This window comes from Thunnus thynnus, chromosome 10 (genome assembly GCF_963924715.1).
Source record: "Thunnus thynnus chromosome 10, fThuThy2.1, whole genome shotgun sequence".
Taxonomy (NCBI): domain Eukaryota; kingdom Metazoa; phylum Chordata; class Actinopteri; order Scombriformes; family Scombridae; genus Thunnus; species Thunnus thynnus.
In genome coordinates this window covers 12,060,642-12,076,960 of record NC_089526.1, presented here as the reverse complement: position 1 = coordinate 12,076,960, position 16,319 = coordinate 12,060,642, and the positions used below count along the sequence as shown (strand labels likewise).

The window sequence follows — 16,319 nt, the reverse complement described above, 5'->3', positions numbered from 1 at the left end:
GCAGACCTGAGTGTATTCGGTTAAATCACCGTTCACAATGACGGTAATGGCCCGGAGCAAAAACTTGTGCTCCGGACCAGCCAGTGTTCCTGCTCATCTGTAGTCTGGGCCTATTAGGACCTGCTGAAGGGGATCTTTAACTTTAGCATCACGCTGTGGCCACAGTTTACCCATAATTGTGTTTTCCAGTCAGAGAGTGCTGCTCCATTATGAAAATTGTTTCTCTTTCCACGTCTCTTTTTTCCCTCCTGATCTTTTACCATGGGCTTGAAGCCTCCAAGGCTTGAAGGCGTCCTTCTGAAACTGTATCTTTGGCGCCTCCCTCAGGTGACATTAGGTATAGCAAGTCATGGGTCTCAAATCTGCTTTGGCTTCTCTCTCATCTGTCACAAATCCTCCAGACACTTTGGTCAGTTTGGTTCAAACTGTCAGAAAAGTTCAAACAGCCAGTAAAGCATCAAAGCAGATGATTAACATTAATATTAATATAGCTACCCTTGACTTCCCTAAAGTTGCTTTGAACCCACCTCATATCTGATCTCTGACTACATGGATCTGTGTGAAATCTTTAAGTCTTAGCTTCAGGCTCTCTTCTCTTGGTGATTTCCTCCACCACACAAGTTTTAACCTTGTTGTTTTGGCGAGGATAATATCTGCCCCACTCATTCCCCAATTCCCATCCCATCCCATTTTTCCCTGTCAGCCTCTCTGCGAGTGTTTGTTCCCTGGTTGGCAGGGAGTCGGTGGCAGCAGCTCCGCCGCACCAGATGGGGCATTGTCAGGAAGTAATGAAGGGAAAACACCTGCTTCTCCAGCGAAATACACTCCTTCATTTTCAGCCATTTGACACAACATATGCAGGATGCACATACAAAACCAAGTGACCGTGACGAGAACAGCAGTGGGCACTGGCACAAAGTTACAAATGCCTGGCACTTCAGGGCATTAGTCAATGAGATGTCATGTTTGGTATAATTCACTTTTACATATAGGTTAGTGTGAGGGCTGCCAGGACATTGGCCCAGTTGACAAAATGTCGACACTCAGTGAGGAGTTGCCTGACTTAAATGTCACAAATCTGCTTCCTTGTCCTGTTAGGATCCTGCCTGCACTACAGACAAAAAAAATGGCTGCTCTGTATTCTTTGCACAGCTCCTACATTGCCCTAAGCTGTTGTCCGGTGGTTTATCCATGAGGCACTATCAAGGTCAAGATGTCAGTGTAAACTACACTTCTCAGACTCACCCCACCAATTTGTTATTTCAGTTTGTTTTGAGTGCTTTGTTTTAAATAAATTCACTTTAATATATGGAATACCACTGTGACTTCCCTTTTTTTGCCACAGGCTGTGACACAAGGCAACAGAGGAGAAAATTAGAAATATGAAGTTGTGATGGTTATTTTGGGTGGGTGGGGATTAAAAGAGACTAAACGTAGTTTAGATTACAATAGAACTAGCTGTGGCTAACTCTGCCTGCTCTTATAATAGATGGGCAAAGTTTCAAGGTTATCCGACTTTTCCATTATTCTCACTGTGCAATGTGTGAGTGTTTATGTGTGTAACTGCAACTCCACACGTGTTTATGTAGCTGAACCGACTGATGGGGGGGTTGGGGTGGGGGTGCATGCTGACAGGCTGATGGGGGGAAAACACAAGCGTTCATGGGCACGGTATTTTGTGTAAAGGTCATAGCTTTAGAGTAAGGTCTTACAGACTGAAAGGGAAGGTTGGTAAACAAGCTGATGCAAACCTGAGATGGCATTGGATTGAGAAGATGTGCGGCTGAGTGAGCATGCATGTCCGGCTTTCACCATGTTGTCAATACTCTCTCAGCCTCTTTTGTATCTCTAAAATGGAACAAAATCATTGGCACACAGGAGGACAGTAAATCATATTTCTTCAAAGCAATTTAATATAAAAGAAATCCAAAGTACAGTAAATTAAATAGTGAAGTGCTATGTGCTTGAGAGCTGTCACAGTAAAGAGATTATAACAAAACCTTCTCACAAATGCTTTGAGCTGGTACTGCTTTGGAAAAAAGACTGAAAGGGAAGGAAATCAACAAAATAAAACCTTGTCCTATCACCCAAATGGTTCATTCATAATGTACAGCTGAGCAATTATGCTTGCAACTGAGAGGAGAAAATTGCTTGTGGAGTCTTTACAGCTTTTACAGTACACAGGACTCATCCCCCAAGGTTTTGCTAAGAATGTAGCTCACCACTTTCCACACTGCAGAATAAATGAAGAGAAAATTGCCCACCTTTTTGTACAAGACGCATAACTGCAGGCTACACCCACAAGCAAAGCAGCTTCTATGTCTCTAAAGCAATCATTTGCCCTTCAGGTTTTTTTTTTTTTTTTTTTTTTTTTACATCCTGCTTGTTACTGATTTCGATTTTGCTCTCCCTGCAGTCTCCCAATACTCCTCTTTGCCTCCCTCCTTTCCTTCCTCTATTCTCCCCCAATGTGACCATCTATAACCCTATACCATCTCCTCCGTCTTGAAGTATCCCTTCAATGCCATCCTTCATTTTCTGACCACCCATTCCATATTCCTCATCTCTCACTCCATCTTCCTTCCCCCTCTTCATCCTGCCACCTGGCTATGCGGTCACACCAGAGGCTGTTTGTCTCCGCAGGTGGAGGGCAGGGACTCCACACTGGATTTGTAGATGGGCTTCTTCTGAGACTTGTCATCACTGGAGAGAGGGAGAGAGGGAAAGACAGAGGAGCGTGATTATCAGTATATCGACCTCCCAGTAAGCACTAGAAAAGTATAAGTGAGGGAAATTATAGACTAGAAGTGAGCAATGGAGCCACACCTGGCTGTTGATTTAAAAGTCAATTTTTCTCCACCACAAATGCACAAAAATCCTGAATGAAGCAGGCTCTTATGGAAATTCCTTTTAAAATTTAATTTTTTTTTCAGCCCATATGGAAAAGAAGTTAATGAGCAGAGTCGCAGGGGGTCACAGTGCACATTAACATGCTGTCAGCATACAGGTTTAATGGGACTTCCACTAATGTTCTTATCATTGCTAGGACCCTATTTATACCCGATATACTACCACAGAATATAAACCTGGTGCTATTAGGTCAGGTTTTTTCAAAAGAAAGCGTGGAAACACATGGGAGGACAGAGCATGAAGGAGATCAAGGATAGGGTCAAGTAGGTCAGACCTGCTGAGATAGACTTTAATATTCAGCATGGACAACGCCTTTTAAACACACAAAAGGTTTGCACATGTGCTCTTTTGCCAGAACACTTGACACACATAACACACAAACACAATGTGAAGTATACACCAGGGTACACACTGACACACACTCTGTAGCTGAAGTGGCCTTGGTTCTATCACATGAGACAGAATGAAATATTGCAGCAATTTTCATATCCGTAATATAAAGCTAAACCGTGGAAGGAAAAACTGGGGCTGAGTTAGGGAAAATAGGAAAGTGAGCGTGGATAAAACCCGGTGAAGAAATTGAACAGACACGCACACATTCACTAGCTTTCAGAAGCACGTTATCCATCAGACTGAACATGATTTAAGATGATCATAAGTAAAGCGCAAAACACAAACAGTCATTCCTTACATGGGTCCCTTGCTGGTCTTGGTCTGCTTGGCCCTGAAGCACAGGAATACACTCATTGAGAGGATGAGCACCAAGAGAGCAGCAGCCGCTGCCGAGGTCATCAACGTGAGACGGCCATTACTAGACTCATACCAGGGGGCATCCTCTGTGGGACAGATCAGTCAGACGTGAAGGGAATTGTGCATCACACAGAAACTGGAATCAGCAAAACTATGAGCTTCCCACCTCAAAGCAAAGCTTCTAAAGGCAACCTCCTGTTTGTTTGTTGAATAAAAGAGCATCTGTCTGCAGTTCAGACAGTTGTGGTGCCCTGATCTTCAAGAAGTCTGCCTTTTACAATTTTAAAAACTGGCTGATTATCCTATTCATGTGCATGAATTTTAAAATTATATATAACATTTCAAGACAGGTATTTCATGGACTGTATGCTCTGAGACCTTACTTTAAAGTAACAGACAGGGTAAACATTGAAAAATTCGCGTTATGAGGATTTGAGGCAGCAACAAACAAATGCTTTTGTTCAAATTCCTTGTGTTAAGAGGATTCTTTGGCAGCTTTAGTCAGACAGGTTTGCACCACGATTGTTTGCTGAAGGTTTGTACTGCCATTGTGGTACAACTTCAAAGCAGCAGTAGTGACATGCAACATTTGCTCACCATACCTTCAAGGATGAGAAAACATTATTCCAGCATCTAGAAATGATTAGCTTTTTAATTAGTACATGTGCTTCAGAGGCGATAGTTGAGACATTGTGGAGCACAGTGACCAATGAGTCAATTGCGACAGTAATAAGATAACTCTACCATAATAAATAACATGCAGTGGCTTAATTGCATTTTTAGAGGAGGCATAATTTCAACGATTTAAATCACAAGGCCTGTGAATCTTACTGGGTGAGAGGACGGTGTTTAAAAACTGCCTTGCATTAACATAGTGCAGTCATCTCACAGGTCACTGATAAAGATGATGAAGACAGATGAAGTGCCATAATTAGATTAGCTATAATGTTGTAATGAAATTAGTTCTCCACTTGAATACAATCTTCATGTTCCGAGAGAAATAATACAGTTTGTCAGTCATACGCATTCAAACAAAGACTGTCACTCTATAGATATCTATCTAATGGCTTGCTAATGGCAAAGTAACTTCTCTTAAGTGTTTGTCTCTTCGGTTTGTGCTCTATAATGCAGCTTTTGACTTTTTTCTCATTTCTATGTACAGGTAAGTTCAACTGAAATTGCTGAAATTTCTCGGAAATGTATGGCTTTAAAAGGTTTCATTCTTAGGAATGAGCACTTCTGCATAATGCTTTCAATGACGCAATTCCACCTAAACACCTGACCTCTTTGGTCACACCTGAGAGTCAGGATTGGCCGATTGAAGAGGAAATGGAACATAATATTCTTGGAATGTTGACAGCTGAATTTCCCAACATTTAAAAAGAAAGCTCATACAGTTTTTAGACAGAGGAAGAGGGAAACAACCGCTCTAGACTCAGTCCCTGTCCAGGTAGATCTAAAGTATTGTCTTACCAGGCAGCACAGTGATGCTGATGGTGCGTTTCTTGTTGAGTGACTCCACAGAGGGGTGCTCGGCCATGCAGGTGTACTGCCCTCCATTCATTGGGCTCACCTTCCTCAGCGTCAGCGTAGAGGAAGGTAGGATCCAGTCATCACCCTGAGAGAGAAAGATTGAGACATACGAGAGAGCATAGGAGAGTGTGAAACAAACAGAAAGCAGGGCAGAGAGTAAAAAATGTTTTATTGTCTGAGCTGTTTGCAGCCCTAATAGGATCGACAAACTCCTTCAAATTAAAATTGTTCTTAACTGAAAACACATGAAAGATGGAGGATGCTTGCTGGAGAAAGAGAGAAACAGACAAAGAGTGTCAGACATAAAGAATGCTAAAGAGAGAAAGGTGGTAAAAAGTGTTATTTTGGCTGATTTGTGTATAATAGTGAAGAGTAAAGAGGGACAAAGGAGGAAAACGGAATAAGTGAGATAAAGAAAAACAGAGAGATTGGCAATGGCAGTAGGACAAAGACAGAAAGAGACAGAAAGACAGAAATATCTGCTGTTGTGTGGCCCTCAGAGAGCAGTCCCCAAGGTCCCAAATGAAGTGTATTTACCTGAGCAGTAATCCCAGTGAATGAACACACATCAACACAAGTCAAAAACCCAGATAACAGAATCATCCGCAAAGAATGATGCAGCAACAACACACAGTGTTAACACAACACGTAATGAGATGGCAAGGGAGCAGGATGAATTGCTGACACAAAAATAGCAGCACTATTATGAGTTAGAGCCCGACATGGGAGGAAACAAATAATAGGCCAAACACAAGGATTGGAAAACAAACGAACGTGGAGGAGAGGGTAAAAAAAAAAAAAAAAGACATTACACCATGCAAATGATTTGGCTCCTGGGAGCTGCAGCTCCTGCCAAGAAAGTCCATTTCAATTTGAATGGATCTGAATTAAGAGGATTTCCCATAAAGGCCAGGTCTGGCCAAAGCAGCATTTTGTATGCAAATCCACAGGCTCCCAAAGCAGTGGCCCGTTTCTGCTTCTGTCCTGCTGTCATTACTGGGGGCCACTGTACCCACAGCGGCTGTCTGTCAAAGTGGGCCATTCTGATGCCACTCTCTGTCCCATATCCATTCCTGTCATTCGTACAGTGAACACGCACAGATACTCAGTGGAAAAATGCACACACAAATACACTTAATCATTCTATCTCATCTGATCATTTCCTTGAATGTCTTTTCCAAAGGCCTTGTGACTTATGTAAATGGAGCACAAAGAGATCGACAGGCGAATCAGGCATGTTGATGTGCAAAATGATTGCACCTCCATACAGTGATGAACCTGTCAGTCACGCTGACAGTAATAATAATGCAGATTTTTCCTCCTCACCATAATGACAGTGGCTGAATATTTAACAAATAATGACATAAACCTGAAGCAATACATATGATCATGTGGCGGACAAACTGTATTAGCAGTATAGAATTGAACTGAATTGGATTTGGACTTGTAAGCCCATTTAAAACCCGGATTAGCAGTGACCCTTTAACAAGCATATTAACCCAAAGCCGACTTATCAAGAAGAATAACAAAAGGGAAACTTGGGGGAAACTTGGTAATTACGTCTGCCTGTTCCCAAGATATCTTCATAGTTTCATAGCTTCATTACACCTGTTACCTGCAAGTGGCGGTGCTGTTCATTTTGACGACATCTTGAAGGTGTAATACCATTTTCTCACCACAAGGCCACAGTGTATCTCCCAACACATCAACTTCTGCTTGTTCTACACGCCTGTTGTCAGCATGGCATTTTACACTGAGATGTCTTAATTTCCCTCGAGTGAGAGTTTTTTATCGCAGCGAAGAGCCGAGTTGAATAATTCAACGCTGGTTAACCAAACACTAAAAAAATCATTAGAAATCTATCCACATAATTGTTTTTAGGTTGACTGGCTCTTGTCTAGACCTCATTAAACTATTAATTCTCTGTAAGTGGGCAAGCTGCAATCCCCAGCGAATGGTGGGCCTAAGCCAACTGGTCACTTAAATACAGAGCACTTCTTCTGTGGAGGGGATGGAGAGAAGACAGGCAAGGGGAAACAAGTGGCTTGAGGAAGACAGGGAGAGAAAAAGAGATGTGTGTTAGAGGAGAGAGAGAATTAAAAGAATCCTTGAACAAAGCCGAGACAGAAAGAGAGACTGGAAGAAGACGAAGACCAGAATAAAGAGGTCACATCAAAAGCCGAGAGAGGGAGCAGGGAGAGAGATTGACAAGTTTCCAGAAGCATAATGGGGACGCTGTCGCTGTGCACATTCGCGAGGCTTTCTCACCTCTTTTTGCCAGTAGAAGCTCGGCTGCTCTGATGAGCTGGCAGAGCACTTCACCACCACGTCATCCCCTGCTCGCACTTTCAGCTCCTGTGAGACACCCAGGTAGCTGGTGTAGCCTTCCCTGGTCAGCGACAGCTCTCCCATATCTAAAACGCAGTGGGAATGAGGAAGCACGATCAGGCATTAATGAAGGAAGAGATTTATTTATCACGCTACAGTTGTATACTTCTTCCAGAGTTTGGGACGTGACTGAACATATGTTTGCAGTGGTAGCAGCTGGTACAACACTCAGATCTTTCTGAGTATATTTAAGTATATGGGCTCAAGTATGAATGCCTCCCAGTGGTACTGACTGTACCAAGCAATCAATAATAATGATAATGGGCTTCATCTTATCGAAGTCTTTAGAGAGGCAGTGTTGTGAATAATGGCTCATTTTCTCTTCTATCTCAATAGATGGCCCACGTCCTTCCAGCTCCTGGCTTCTCTCCCCCCCTCTATCTCCTTTAGTCCATTCTAATCTTTGCCTCTTATTGATTCCCCCCATGAGGCTGAGGATCCTATCAAACAGCATTACGGTCGATTTGATGGCCACTGAGAAGATAGAGGACACTGATAATCTCACTAGCTGCGCCATGGATGCCGTTTCACACAACTGTGTATCCTACACTGATAGTTTCAATCTTGAGCCCCACCAGGGGAATGCGTCTTTGTTTGCTTGGAGTGCTAAAAAAAAGAAAAATCAGAAATAACTGTTGTCAACCTATCATAAGGAACAGTGATGTTTTGTTGTGTACTCCTCTGCAGCTGCATTGCATAGATATGTCTTGTGTTATTAACTATTAATGTGTTTTTCTATCCCTCACTGTGAAGAAAGCTGTGTCCACAGTGTCTGAAAGATTGTCTTCACCTCCCGCTGGTTGGAAATATGAGGAAAATTGCAAGGTTTCAGAGTCTCTCTGTTCTGTCTTCTCGCCTAGACTGTTTACCAATGTACATCCAGAGACAAGTTTTTTTTGTTTTGTTTGCTTCCTCCTTTGTGGTGCATGTCAGTATTCTCAACTTAAGAAAAGCGAAACTCAGAAACTGTGCATCTTATTTGCATGTCACATACTATCTAGCCGACTGTCAGATTCTTACAGAAACCTCTTTGACTTCTGCAGGACACAGGCGCTATGAAAAATCTAAAGTTTCTTTATTTGGTAAAAGGGAAATGCGGTGTCGCAGAGTCATTGTTCTACAGGCTTTCAGCAGACAGCTCCTACACGGATCCTACCCGTATCAACCCAGGCACTCACAATGCACTTTGATGACCAGCGGCTGGGAGGAGTTGTCTGGCGCAGTCACGTTATCGGCGTCGGAAACACAGCGGTAGGGCCCCTCATAGTACCTCCCTGCACGGGGAATTAGAAGGACGAGCCTGTCAGACAACTGCTCGATCTGCATCGAATAGTAGCACCAAGATCGTTCCCAAATCGAACGCCAGCCCTGCATGTACTAGTGAAGGGAGAGTAGAAGATAAGAGAGACAGAGAGAGAAGAGACTTCTGTTTAACTTTTTTATTCACTTTGCAAATGCACAACAGCAAACTACAGCAGGAGTAAAATAGTTTACATATGAGTGGAATCAAGAAATGGAAAAATTATATCACCACAGTTTTTTGATAAAAATGACTAATTATTGTCGTGAATGATGGTGATGGTAAAAACTTGAATTGAAACTAAATAAATATTTTAGATGTCTATTTGGCTGCATATTTTGAGAACTATAGAGACAAATTTCTCTCCACTGCATTATTATACCGTACAGCAGTCAGCTGCTTTGTGTGATATTAACATAGAGCAGCTGACTGCCCATCTAGGGACAGGCATTGCAAATTAGTTGACATGTGACATTATGACATGTGACATTGTTCAGTTCACACTATGCTCATTTACAGTATCTGTTCTATAAAAAAAAATGAACAAAAACATTTGAGGACTTTGGCCTTTCAAAGTCCTGAATTTTGAAATGCAACACTTTTTTGCTCTCAAACCCATTTGTTCCTGTTGCTCACCTTGGAGAACACCTCAAAGTGGACCTCACTGATGTTGTGTTCAGAGTCTGTGTACAGACACTCCAGTGTGACAAGATCTCCCTCCAGAACCGGCTCGGTTGGCCCTTTAATGAGCAAAGCAGCTGCATGTGGACAGAGATTACAGATGCAGGTTATTGATCACAACATGAATAGGCATGGAGCTCAGAGGAAAAGACTTGATGACTTGCACTGGGGATCTAGCTGCTGTTCTGGGCAACACTTTCAAAAACAACCTCTCCCTTTTCCTGACATTTGTTTCAGGCTCCTGCTGGAAAACTGGCAATACTCTCAAATCACCATGGCCACATGACCAGCAACAGGTTCTTCAACTTTACTGCTATTGCGATATGGTCAACAGAGGCCATCTGTCTTTCCCTACAGGCAAATATAACTGCACGACACTTTTCGCAGTTAAGAGCGAGAACAAGGTTAAGAGGCCTCTGTATATATTTACATAAAATTATTTAATTGTTACTCATTTCAGTTCCCCGAACATTTCCTGTTTCAGCTCGAGTCATGTAACCACAAGAAGAGGCGCGTCAGTGTGACAGAGGAGAAAGTAAACTGTTTCCTCTAGAGGCCAGACAAACACAGAGTTGACAATGACAACACAGTCGACAACAAGGCAAGCAAGCAAACACACACACACACACACACACATACATGCAAACCACACAAAACTCAGTACCAGCAACAGTAAAAATATATTTTGAGAAATGACCACAGCCAGACTTGCAAATCAAACCAATGGTTAATTGCAGAGCAACAATAAAATTAAATACTTTGAGCAAATTGTATAACAGTCCATAAAAAAACATATTTACCATAACTGCTTTGAATCAGGGCGACCGCTGCAACAACTAGAAGTACTTTCATGGCTGTGAAAAACCTTTGCAGTGTAGCAAAACAACCGGAACTCAGTCTTGCGCAGCTTCTAATTTGAAACGAAAGTTTGCTCAGTATTTATGTATAACGAGGTGGGTGTGGCTTCATGGGGGCTTTGATTCCTGTGTTTTCAGGAAATGGCCTCAAAATATTCTGAACTTCCGAAAGGACAGGGAAACTCCATACTACAGCCTGAAATAAATTGCTGAAAGAGCCTTATTTCCTTATCCTTATTTCTAAGGACTAATTTTAGCTGATGAGCATTTATGTCAGAAATATTTTGTATGTCAACAGTAAATGCAAAAATGGCTGCGGCTCCAATAACCAATTCACTCCCAGTGCGTCATTTGTCTCTGGGTCAATCAGCCGTATCAATGTTTTCAGTTTGAGCTTGTTGTTGTTAAGGTTTGTGTTTCTGAGGAAGTTCATGGGAATTTGAAAGCTGTGTTACCGCAGACTTTTGCAATTACCTGGCGTGACATGTAATACCGACCAAGCAAACATTTTAGCGTCATTTGAATCGAGTTTTGATTGATCAACTGTTAACCAGAGATGTACAGGGGATGAAATCGAAAAAGATTGTCTGTCTGAAGGTAGTTTGCTGTGTAAACTGACATAAAATGCAGAGTCATGCTCAGACTAACACACTAAATATTCTCTCACTATCAGTCTCAGATGGATGCATTGGTGCGTCCTGCGCGGACCCATACTGTTGAAATTGGTCACCTGTGTCCTAAAGTAACAACAGCAAACCTGTCAAATAATGAGTAAAATGCTTAGGTAGTATCTAAAATACGTTTTTTGTTTTGGGAGGGGGAGGGGTGAAGGGAAAACAACAACAACAAAACAATTGGCTGCAAATTAATAGGACATTTAGGCCTCACTGCTAAGGATATTGCCATGCCTTTTGTGACTTCATTTGTAAGAATAAGCCATATAAACACAAAACAGGTCTTTAAAAATAAAACGCTCGGAGGTTAGTTTGGAGGTATTGCACCTCCTGAAGTTAATAGTTCCTTAAAAGTGAAGTGGTTAAATAAAAGTCTCACTGAACCTGATTCCTCAAGGTATTTCTTTCCGAATAATATTTTAATAATTATCGAATTATTATTGCCTTTACATATTTTATTATCGATGGAGTACACCTCTGGTATAGGATAATTATGTATTATTGCATTATATTTCCAGCGCTGTGTTGTTGTTTGTTTGTTCATTGTTCATTTCTTGAAAAAAAGAAGAAGAGATTCTACTTTATTCCTATGACATCGTGCGGGTTTTGCAGCACATTTGCGCTCACTACACTGAGACAAATTAAGCGCTCATCAGTGTTCAATCTCGGTGTAATTCTACAAACTATCCAGCAGGTGGCAGAGCTGAGGCGACATGTTACGGCAGGAAACAGACATAAACAAAGCGGAAGTAGTGAAAAATATCCTCGCTCATTTTTCTTGCTGTGTTGAGGCTGTTCGAGGGAGTCTTTCTGTATCAATCTTATACATTGTCGTCGCAACGGCACCGAAACATGGACAGATAATGTTTATTTAATTGGGTAAGTTGGTAATTTAACGCGTAAATGTATTCTGCAGTGTGCATAAAGCCACACCGCTAGATTAGTTGCTAATGTTAGCCTGTTCGGCTAACGTCAAAGCTCGATTGCTGCTATTGTTTTTAGCACATAACGCTACTTTGGGGTCTGTATTTTACACGTTTGTTTTATTTGTCGAGGTTTCACAGCCACATAATAGATATCTGTTAAGTGTTTCTATTTTGTGAATGTGGTGTTAATTTGCTAACTCGGTTAATATTTTGAGTAGATCCTTAAACGTTGTTATACGGCTAGTTCCTGTATATGTATTGCAAGTTAGCTAAAACGGCTACCGTAGTATACAGTGCGATATTTAAAAATGTTATAAGATAGTAATAATGAACTATTTATATAGCACCTTCAAAAACAAAGTTACAAATTGTTTGAAATAGTCGAAAAATATTAAAACATCAGAGCTACTTACATAAAATCAGACGAATAACAGAATACAAACTGTAGCGTAAAATACATCAGTTATTTTAATTACTTTGTGTACTTTTTACTTCTTTTTTGCACCTCTCCATCACATTTTCTGTAGTTTATGTGTACAGTAATTTGTATCTGTTGCATATGTGTAAACAAATATGAAAAAATTATAGAAACAAATCAAAAATCAATACAATAATATAAGGTAAAAGTAGGAGAAATAAAAACAAAACACAGATGAGACATATTACAACTGGAAATCTATAACATAGTTACAATTAACAAGAAGCGTATTTGATAAGAGAGGTGCCTCTGTGATGCTGATTTCTATACTTTCTGGCTTTTTTTCCATAGATTTATGGACGTGGTCCCTGTTAAAAGATAATCCATCACATCGGTGCCCAACTTGGACTGTTACCCAGGAGTCTGACATATACAGGCACAGACAGGACACACAGTTTTGCTTCCTGTGAAACTCTAAAGTCCTTCCACATCTCCTGTGGCCACCAGCATGGCTAACAGCACCACAACAGCAGTAAAGGCTCTGGGAACCCCTGGCCCTGCTGGCAGAAGTAGTCCAGAGGGATCTCAGGTTAGTCCATTTTCTTCTCATTAAAACTTATTTTGACACCGGTGCTGGGCTTGGTTTGGTTGCTATAACACCAACTACTTCCTGTCTGAAAAACTATTCACTGTGGCTGTGATCAAATTGACTCAAACAGATGCAAAGAACCTTTTTTTTTTCTCTATGCAGTGTCACCAATTGTTGGGTCTAATATGATTATAATAAGATATGTTCTTGATTGATATTAATGAAAGGCACATAAACTGGCTGTGGCTCAGGAGGTTGAGCGGTAGAGTGGGCAGTGGGAAGTCCACTAATTGCTCCCTGACTCCTGTTCCCATGTCGAAGTGTGATGTGTGTGTAAACCGGTGAATGAGAGGCTAATTGTTAAGCAGTGCTATGTAAATGCAGCCCATTCACCAATCATTTACCAAATAAAAAAAACAGGAAATAAAATGAACTCTGGATTTTTAGAAACTACAAAGAATAACATTTCCTGTGACATTTTACTGTGACTTTTGGCAAATCGGTAAATCCTTCCTCACTCTGTGGCAGCATTATATAGTTTGGAGAGTTACTCTTACACATGTGAGCTAACAATTGGTTACTGAAACATGCTTCACGTGGAAAAGCAGGATATACTAGCACAGCTCTGTATACTTAACATGGGTGTTGCTCTATTCATGTGTGTGCCGTTTTGATCATAGCCCAGGTTGTGCCTTTTACAGACAGGGTCTTCATAGGCTACATTCACCATTAATTCATCAGTTAGTCAAATCAGTTTCATTTATATAGCCCAATATCACAACTCGTAGATTTTCCCCAAAGGGCTTTACAGTCTGTACAACATATGACACCCTCTGTCATGAGACCCTCAAATAGGTTAAGGAACCCATCCCAAAAAAAAACCTTTTAATGGGGGAAAAATGGAAGAAACAGACCAAAACAGCAAAATGACAATATGGAAAATCAGGATGACAAAATGATAGATAGATAGATCGATTGATAACATATATAAAGAATATGGTGATACCTTATAAATTTCACTGTCAAACTCACATTTTGGCCCCACAATCCATTTTCTTGTGAGTGCTTTGTTGTCATTATTGCATTTTGGGCCATCATTAGACTCCTATAAAAAAACACACCCTATGGTTGCTGTCTATATCCTGTAGTCTTAATAACACAGTAAGTGGATACTGAACATCTGCTTTCTTCCCAGGTGCTCAGCAAGAAGAAGCTGCAAGACCTGGTGAGAGAGATCGACCCAAATGAGCAGCTGGATGAGGACGTTGAGGAGGTACGTGGTTTTAATTACAGTTTCACTTTAATGTTGTACTTGTATTTTAATAAGCACAAAGTACTTTGAAAATAATATCTCTTTCATCTTGCAGGATCCTGTTGCTTTAAAGCTTCTTTAACCTGCTTCCACATTTCTCATTTTAAAGTTTTAATCACTGAAAGCTTGGCTGCATGATAAATTATTTTTGCAACAGAGATTGGTGGAGATATGAGAGATTTTCCAGCCGTTGTGAATTTTTTTCTTTGATTTGGTTTACTTTACTAAGCATGGCTTATTAATTAATTGATGGGTCTCAAATTGTCGTTTTCTTCGCAGATGCTGCTACAAATTGCAGATGACTTTATCGAGAGTGTAGTGACAGCTGCCTGTCAACTGGCACGCCATCGCAAGTCCAACACCTTGGAGGTGAAAGATGTCCAATTACATCTTGGTAAGTTGCTGGTGTCAAAGATTATGCCCTGTATATCACACAGATTTGATGCATGGGTGATTTTAATTTAATTACAACTTGCACTGTGCATTTCAAGTGACTCTAGTTATTTATCAAACTTTGTGTTCATTTAAAAACATGGGTAATTGATAGGAGCAGATTCACCCCTTTTAGAATTTAACAAAAACTGCTGATAAGTGACATCTTTAAGGCGTCAAATATCCACATGCTGGAGGGAAAATAGAAAAAGAAACATGTTTGAAAACTTCTAGAGTGACTACACACAGCCTCAGTCAGAAAATGCAAGAGCTTCCTTAAAAATGTACAGGCAGATTTCAGATGATGTGTCAACCACATCACCGATGGGCGTATTGTCATTTCTGCTGCTTTCCAGTGTTTAGTTTAAAGCACACACAGGACATCACGGTGTTTGTGTAGTCAAGGCAGTCATGGATGTTGAAATGTTTTGCTTTAAACTCCTGACAAGATATTTAACAATTTTTGTAAATGCCATAGATATTAGAGGTTGAGAGTGTGACACTATGCTGATAGACTGAGCTAATCAGAAAAAAAATGATAACTCTGACAGCAAATTTAGTTGTTTGATTTAGAAAGTGTTTAATGTCACAGAAAATGTGTTGGATGTCCTGAGATGTTAATACAGCCTTGGTCCTGCTGACATTGTGCTTTGTGTTTTTTTTCCCAGAGCGTCAGTGGAACATGTGGATCCCTGGTTACGGCTCAGATGAGATCCGGCCGTTCAAGAAGGCTTGCACCACAGAGGCTCACAAACAGGTGAACATAAGATGCTTTGTTTCTATTTGACATGTTAGATTTTCCTGTTAATATTACAGATAATTTATTTTTGATATGTTTGTGTTGTAATGAACATGAGGTTAACTCTTTTGCATTTGTTTTCATTTCAGAGAATGGCTCTGATCCGCAAGACGACCAAAAAATAGCAAGACTGTACACTAATGTGTTGTCCCCACTCTGTATTTTCTTTTTTGTTTGTTGGTTTGTTTGTTTTTTTTTTCATTTTCAACTTGGATTTTTTGACTGGTGAAGAAGAAATAGTGGGTTTGGGTGGGGGTTCATTTTTTTTGACATTAGTGTTTGATTGTCATTTCCCCCTAATTTTTGAGTGTTTTGCCAGCATCATTAATAATGTAACTCTTGTCCCTTGATACAGTTTTGTTGCCATTTAGCAAAGTCTGGCAAAACTCTATTCATTGCATTTTTGTCAATAAACATTTACACCTTCTTTTGGATTGTGACCACTGCTGTATCCAGTATGCCTTTTGATACTCTAGAGCATTTGGATGTGAATGTTACAGATTCATTTGCCTCCTTAAAAAAAGTATCTTTGGTGTTATCTTGCCAATAATAGATAATCATAAACATTGAGTGAGAGATTACGGCTCCTCTGTTTACCCACTCTACTCAAACGATGTTGATTATTGTTTTTTTTAAATATATAAATAGTTTATAATACCAAATTCCTACTGCACATGATAGATTCTAATACAGTAGATTATTTGCCTTTGTGTTAAACATGTACTGTATGTGCTGTTGTCTATTGTAACT

General features: G+C 40.5%; 2 protein-coding genes across 2 annotated transcripts; one reads left to right on the top strand and one right to left on the bottom strand.

Moving 5' to 3' along the window:
• Positions 1-1,890: 1,890 nt before the first annotated feature.
• Positions 1,891-10,517, bottom strand: si:ch211-79k12.1 (uncharacterized protein LOC568891 homolog). Its single transcript, XM_067600978.1, has 7 exons — positions 10,363-10,517; positions 9,518-9,639; positions 8,760-8,958; positions 7,462-7,607; positions 5,134-5,278; positions 3,602-3,746; positions 1,891-2,703 (listed from the first exon to the last, which is right to left on the bottom strand). The coding sequence occupies exons 1-7, from the start codon at positions 10,412-10,414 to the stop codon at positions 2,616-2,618; spliced, it is 897 nt and encodes a 298-aa protein (XP_067457079.1). The 5' UTR covers positions 10,415-10,517; the 3' UTR covers positions 1,891-2,615.
• Positions 10,518-11,813: 1,296 nt separating this feature from the next.
• On the top strand, positions 11,814-15,996 carry taf12 (TAF12 RNA polymerase II, TATA box binding protein (TBP)-associated factor). Its single transcript, XM_067600980.1, has 6 exons — positions 11,814-11,972; positions 12,789-13,026; positions 14,222-14,299; positions 14,618-14,732; positions 15,439-15,527; positions 15,659-15,996. The coding sequence occupies exons 2-6, from the start codon at positions 12,946-12,948 to the stop codon at positions 15,692-15,694; spliced, it is 399 nt and encodes a 132-aa protein (XP_067457081.1). The 5' UTR covers positions 11,814-11,972; positions 12,789-12,945; the 3' UTR covers positions 15,695-15,996.
• Positions 15,997-16,319: the final 323 nt, after the last annotated feature.